The 7404-nt window shown below is 34.6% G+C and overlaps 1 protein-coding gene across 1 annotated transcript; it reads right to left on the bottom strand.

Annotated features, from left to right (window-relative positions):
* Positions 1–1256: 1256 nt before the first annotated feature.
* On the bottom strand, positions 1257–3119 carry LOC107942464 (cytochrome P450 71A1). Its single transcript, XM_016876128.2, has 2 exons — positions 2139–3119; positions 1257–2049 (listed from the first exon to the last, which is right to left on the bottom strand). The coding sequence occupies exons 1-2, from the start codon at positions 3045–3047 to the stop codon at positions 1372–1374; spliced, it is 1587 nt and encodes a 528-aa protein (XP_016731617.2). The 5' UTR covers positions 3048–3119; the 3' UTR covers positions 1257–1371.
* Positions 3120–7404: the final 4285 nt, after the last annotated feature.

Genomic DNA, 7404 nt, shown 5'->3' with positions numbered 1-7404 from the left:
ATGCATGAGAAATTTTGAAGCTTTTCTTTCTTTTTCTTCAATGGTGGACGGTGGGATGAAAATGATGAATGTATTCATCTTTCCATCCACTCACCTTAATATATAACATAGTTTAATGTTTAATTGATTAAGCTAATCTTAATTAGTTATTAACTTAAGTAATATATGTTAATCATAATTAGCATAATTAATAGTTTCCATCATCACTTCCCACTAATTTAAAGAGGAAAAATGTTTTAATAACCATTTTGGTACTTCGGATAATTTCTATCTAAATCCTAAAGTTTTTTCTAAATTAAAATTCAATAGTGATTGAACTTTTACAATTTAATCCTTAAGCTTGAATTAACGATTTTTCGGTTAAATTTCTAAACCGATTTTCAATGTATTTTCTTAATAATTTCATTAATCTTTATATTCCATCCTCGCGGGCTCGGTTTACAGAAATGTGGTTCCAAAACCGCATTTTTGACACCATTTAAAATCGGGTTGTTACAACTGATTTTAGTTTTTTTTTTAAATTCTAAAAAGAATTGGAAATAATTTTAAAATAATATGATATATGTTAGATTTGTGGAAAATTAATTTCATATTTCATATTTTAAAAACGAGAAAAAGGAATTGATATTATATATATACATGCCAATTTTGAAATAAACTTTAATATTTAATATTTTTTAAAAATTACATATTTTATATTCAAACCTTACATGATCTATAGAAATTTGGTATAATTAGATCTAAATAATAGAAAACTGAAATTGTGTAAAAAAATTACAAATATCCATTTAAAAAAAAGAACACACTAAAATGAAATAAAAGGAAACTAAATTTTCTTTTATGCTATTGGCGGATGGGTAAATAGCAATAAAGATCCCTCTGCGTATTCTGATGTTGCAGAGATACCCTTTCGCAAATTAAAAATTCTTTATCGGTCCTCTATGTTTTAAATACTTCATAAATTTATATCAATAACTTTATGTATTCATCACTTTGAATCATTCAAACATATTCAGACTCAAAAATCAATAATCGACTTTCACTTGTTTTTTAACGCGTGGATTAAAAAACTTATTGCAGGTGATCCTAGTGTTGTTTGTAGTCCTTGTTGGGTGGTTCAATGATTTAGTCGAAGAAGTGAAGCATCTATATTAGATGTGATTATAAGTCGGGTTACTTATTCGGTCCCAAAAGCTCGTTTAAAAAGTGAGAGAATTTAAGTAAAAATATAAGCTTAAAAAATGAGCTTCGACAAAAATATTCATATAAGCTTTATTTTTTATTTTCATAATATTACAACCATGTGAACTACCAACGATAAAAATAGTCCCTTCTCCATAGAATATTGAAAAAAGGATCACATATTTTATTTTATTTTATTTTATTATTATATGGTACAACATTATCAACCTTGCTTTTGAAACTTTTGAATTTCACTTCATTTTTCAAAAGAGGTATAACACGAAGAGATATTTTCTTGTGGCACGTGACACCGTAGAGTTCAGTCATATCCAAATGTTCAGGAATTTCACCAGCAGGCAACTTCCAGTCAAACCAATAGAGAAGATTGGCCACCACATACTCAGTAGTGACAACTCCAAATGGCATCCCAGGACATGCCCTTCTTCCGAAACCAAATGGGATGAAGTGGAAATCTTGACCTTGAAAATCAATATTGGAGCTATCCTCAAACCTCTCCGGGATGAACCCTTCTGGATTTTCCCACCATTTGGGGTCTCTATGAATGGCCCATCCATTGATAATGATTGTGGTATCAGAAGGGATGTCATAACCCCCTAGTTTTACACTTGCAGATGTTCGTCGAGGGGCTAGAAGAGGAGCTGCCGGATGCAGTCTTAAAGTTTCTTTAACTACACATTTTAAGTAATCCATTTTGTTGATATCCTCTATAACAACCTTGGATTTGTTCCCCACCACAGTTCTTACCTCTTGTTGGACTCTTTTCATGACATTTGGATGCTTTAAAAGCTCAGCCATCATCCATTCTATTGTCGCCGTAGTGGTATCACTTCCTGCCACAAACATGTCCTGACATTACCAAAATAAAGACACTTTAGTTCAAGGCATAAAAAAAGGGTTAAAAAAGGAAAATAAAGGGGAAAATAGTGTTGAATGACCAGTAAGATAGCTTTGATGTTGTCTCGAGTGAGGTCCATCTCATACATGCCATCCTTTTGGAGTTGCATGATGATAGAAACGAAGTCCTTTTTATTGGAAACTTGGCCATCAACTTCAAGAGTTCTATGCTCTTCAATTACATGGTCAAGGAATGCATCGAATTCCGCAGATAATGCCTTCATACTTGGAATATATCCAGTGAGCACATCAACCCACCTCAAGTAAGGAAACATATCACCAATACAGAAACCGGTGAAGAGAACCAACAGCCTTTTACCCAACTGCCCAAACTTGCTGCACCCATCTTCTTCTTCACTTTTATGACTAAGAATACATCGAGAAGCTATGTTACTTGAAACCGACATTAGCATCTCCGACAGATTAATGGACTCTCCTTTAAGACAAGCACCACGAATTTCGCTGATAAGAAGATCAACTTCTTCTTCTCTAACAAACTGAAATGAGTTGACTCGTCGATGGCTGAAAAGCTCAAGAACACTGATCTTCTTAACTTGTCTCCAAAACTCACCATAGGGTGCAAAAACCATATCCCCGCAGTTATAGAACAACATATCTACAGCCGTAGTCCTTGGTCTGTTGGAGAAAATAATGTCATGGTTTTTCACAATTTCTTTAACCAATTCAGGTGATGAAATCAGTACTGTTGGATTATACCCCAATTGTAGAAGCAAGAGAGAACCATAGTTCCTTGAGAGGTCTCTGAGAGAGCGGTGAGGAAGCATGCCAAGTTGGTGTATGTTGCCGATAATAGGTAGCTTTGGGGGTGATGGAGGCAGATTCAGGTTTTTCTTTTTTGCTGGTTTAAGCCAAATCAAAAGAGAAAAAAGGAGAACCAGAGATAGAAACAATGGATTGATGTAAACTTGGACTACATTCAAGAGATCCATTTGCAAGATCAGAAATCAAACGATATGGTTAAACGTATGGCCAGCTATTTCTCTACTCAACAAATTGAACATTCAAAACTACATATATATAGATATATATCATGAAATCACACATGAATATTAATTATTTTATTTATTTTTAAACATATTATATTATATTATATTATATATATAATATAATATTATATTATATTATATTATATTATATTATAAGGTTTAAGAGCTGAATGTTAAATTAGACAAGATGTCACGTGGATTATTAAAATTTAAATTAATTAGTAATTTCAAATTTTAGTGATAATTTTTTAAAAGAATTTATATATATGTGATGAAGTAGAGAATAAAATATGATAAGATTAACAATAAGGATTTTATTCTAATAAATCTTGTTTTATATTTTACAAATCTTAAAAAACCAAAACTTAATTACAAATATTTCATAGACATTAATCGCAAATTAAATCATACATGGTTTTTGTGCACAAACAATATTAAGAATTGCGTCTCGTAGAAAAACTTCATTCATCAATGTTTATGACAAATATTATTATTTTTTTAGTGCAAATGATTTTGCAATGTGTTTTTCATTTTTGTAGCTCAACTAAAAATATTTTGTGGACAGTGTACATGGTTTTTGGGCACAAACAATATTAAGGGTTGTGTTTAGTGAGCAAAAAACCTTATTCACCATGATTTCTTTTTAAATCAAGCAAAATCAAAATTACAAATATTGTTTCTTTTTAAGTGCAAATAATTTTCTAAAATATTTTTATTTTTTAACTCAACTACAAATATTTCGTAGACACTAATTGCAAATCAAATCATTTATCAACTAAAATCAAAATGACAAATGTTGTTTTTTTAGTGCAAATAATTTTCTAATGTGTTGCCATTTTTACAACTATGAAAGGTTCAAATTTAGAAGAAGACATTAATATCAAAGAAATTTTTGAAAGTGTCTCACTCAGAGACCACAACAAGTAATGAATTGCTCCAATTTTTATTTTATTGAACTTAGTTGATGTAACACCCCGATACACGACCTGATCGTTGGGTTCGAATTACAATATATCATATTTATTGCCGGAGCAACTATGATTAAATTAATACAAGTTCACATCATCAAGCATGTAATCATAGGGATTATAAGCAAACAACACAATAAATATTCATTATCGGGTCTTATATGAGCTTACAAACGCCCTAAAGTCAGCCCAAGGTCGAATCATGATAACACTCTAGAATAACATATTTTTATGTATTAATTATGTATTTATTCTGAGTATGATCCTACTAATTTGAGCTATTTATGATCTTTTATCTCATAGGGACTAAATTTGAGGCAAAAGAAAAATTAAGGGCCAAAAGCGTGAATTTAGAGATAAAATGGGCCAATGTGCGACACAAGAAAAAGTTGGTGCCAAAAGTGCAAGCATGGAGGACACAAGGGTTGAAATGCAAAAAGAAGAGATTTTATTCTATTAAACTCTATTTCAATTATATTAGGATAATTAATATTGAGATAATTATTAAGGATTATTTTTAGGATTTTATTTTATCTTTATTTATCTTTAATTAAATGTATTTATCTTTTAGGAATTTAAGTAGGATTAGAATATCTCTCCTAGCACTATAAATAGGGGGTGAAATGACTCAAAAGGGGATCCCATCTTTCTTTTTCTGTAAACACTCTCTCCCCAAAAGTCTAGGCTTTTGTTCTTTTCATATTTCCTTTCAATAAAATCTTTATTTTTATTTTATTTATTTTCTTTTCTACCACAACCATGAGCCACTAAACCCATCTAGCCGAAGGTTGTCAAAAATTCCCAAAAGGGTTCATAAGGCTTAGAATTCGTACTTAGCCTCCTCGCTGAGTATTCATCGTTTCTCTGCACTACGGGGCTGATGCTTCCGTCCAAGTCCCTTAAGAAGTAAGTTTTTCAACGTATGCAAAGGTGGCCTTTTTGTATGTTTTGCGAAGGTTGCACAGTCGGTTCGTTAGCTTACTGCGTCAGAGGTTGGCGAGCCCAAGAGACAAAATGGCGCGGGATTCGCCATTGAGAAGCGTTGATCTAGCATAAGACGATCCCACAGAAGTGATTGTTGGCTAGAGTCAGGTTCCACTAAATTGTAAGTCTAAATTCTTGGAGCTGGTGGTCGTAGGCGTCCTCTTCCACTATAACTGGCTTATTCGGTTTGGGAAGGATCATCTAAAAGCCGAGGATTGAACCCAAGGCGGAACGAGACAACTGGAGGCTGAAATCTCCCATAAGAATTTTCTTTCTCTTAACTCTATTTTTAATTTCTCGTATTTTCAATTCAATATTCTTAATTCTGTTTTTATTTTATTTTTCGTTTCTAGATCTAATAATTTAATTCTGCTATTGTTTTTATTTTTTTCAGGAACACAGGTTGTCTTGGGCAAGACTCTGCCTGGGATTTCACGGAACAAGATATTTTACAAGTCCAGTCCCTGAGGATTTGACCCTACTTCCTTTTTACTATTCTTTTTCATTATTTATTAGGGATAGGATATTTTTGGTGCTTTCAACGACTGCATCAAAATTTGGTGCCGTTGCCGGGGACTGGCAATGTATTAATCTTGTTTTTTGTTTCTTATAACCAGATCTGCTCCAGGTACTCTTGCGTTCAATTCAGAAATTGAGAAGACTGCTAGAGCCAATCGCAAGGAGACAAAGTTACGAAAAAAGCAGTCAGCGGTGGTTGGAACTCAAAGTAACCCACCGCCAAAAATAGAAGTCGACGACGAAGCTGAGTCTAGGGTTAACGAAAACCCTACTCGAACACTTGAAAGCGAAAAAGTAGAAGTCGACTTACCAAAAGAAGTGCTTAACGCTAGGGTTAACGAAAACCCGAATCTAGCACGCCAACCAATGGCTCAAATGATTCGGCAACTGGCCGAAGCTCCGACAGAACAACCGCCATTGTGCATTGCGTATCCTACTATGGATACTGATTTTGAGTTGAAGTCAGGTTTAATCTAGTTATTGCCAACTTTTCGTGGGTTACAAAATGAAAATCCCCACAAGCATTTGAAAGAATTTCATATGGTTTGTCTTAGCATGAAACCTCAGGGGGTAACTGAGGATCAGATTAAATTGCATGCTTTCCCTTTCTCCCTAGCAGATTCCGCTAAGGAATGGTTATTTTATTTACCCCTGGATCGATTACAACTTGGGCTGATCTATCTCGTTTATTTCTGAACAGGTTTTTTCAAGCATCTCGGGCAGCTGAGCTAAGAAGATAGATCGTTGAAATAAGACAAAAAGAAGCTGAGTCCCTTTACGATTATTGGGAGCGATTCAAAAAGTTGTGTGGAAGTTGTCCACAACATAGGATAACAGAGCAATCTCTCCTCCAGTATTTTTACGAGGGTTTGAAGCCCATGGAGATGAATATGGTAGAAGCTGCTAGTGGAGGAGCATTGGTCAACATGACTCCCCAACAAGCGAGAGACTTGATCTCTACGATAGCTACAAATTCTCAGCAGTTCCGAGCTAATACTGAACCCCCTAGAAGGGTTCACCAGCTAAGTAATTCAACCTTAGAGGATAAAATTGATAGACTTACTAATATGATGAATTCTCTCATTGCAGAAAAAGTGAAGACAGTTCGATTATGCGAAATATGTGCTACACCTGATCATGCAACTGATGCATGTCCCAGTTTGTATGATGATACCACGGCCCATCTGGATGCTGTGGGAAATTTTTCTGGGCCTCCACAAAGGCAGTACGACCCCACGCTAATACCTACAACCCAGGGTGGAGGGACCATCCTAACTTAAGCTATGGGGCCAATCCACGAAATAACCAGCTATACCAAAATTGGTTTCCGCAACAATCGCAAGGTTCAGGTAATTTTCTAGAAACCATGGTCAATAAGTTAGCAGCTAATGTTCTTGATTTTCAACAGTAAAAATCTTAATTTCCAAAAAGAGATGAAGGATTTCCAACAGAAAACTGAGGCGTCCATCAGAGAGTTGACCACATAGATCGAGAAATTGACCTCTCAAGGGAAGCTGCCGTCACAAACAGAACCAAAATCTAGACAAAATACAAATGCAGTGACGTTACAAAGCGAAAAGGTACTGGAATCGATTCCTGACAGGAATCTTGCCCAAGAAATTGCCCAGGAAAAAATTGAAAAAGACGAACAGGTCCGACCGAAGCCTCCATTGCCTAAAATTCAACCTCCATTTCCAAAACGATTCAACCAGTGTCGAAGAGGTAAAGAGGACAAGGAAATCCTCGAAACATTTAGGAATGTCGAGATCAACATTCCACTGTTGGACGCCATCAAGCAAATACTGCGGTATGCTAAATTTCTTAAAGAG

Source organism: Gossypium hirsutum, chromosome D13 (genome assembly GCF_007990345.1).
Source record: "Gossypium hirsutum isolate 1008001.06 chromosome D13, Gossypium_hirsutum_v2.1, whole genome shotgun sequence".
NCBI lineage: Eukaryota > Viridiplantae > Streptophyta > Magnoliopsida > Malvales > Malvaceae > Gossypium > Gossypium hirsutum.
The sequence above is the reverse complement of the archived record's forward strand: the minus strand, read 5'-3'. Positions and strand labels throughout refer to the sequence as shown.

Bases quoted from the DNA above. Each gene is read 5' to 3' on its own strand.
- LOC107942464 (XM_016876128.2), bottom strand. From the start codon at position 3,047: ATGGATCTCTTGAATGTAGTCCAAGTTTACATCAATCCATTGTTTCTA. The intron at 2,050-2,138 runs GTCATTCAACAC...TGGTAATGTCAG, and splicing joins ACATCAAAGCTATCTTACTG to GACATGTTTGTGGCAGGAAG.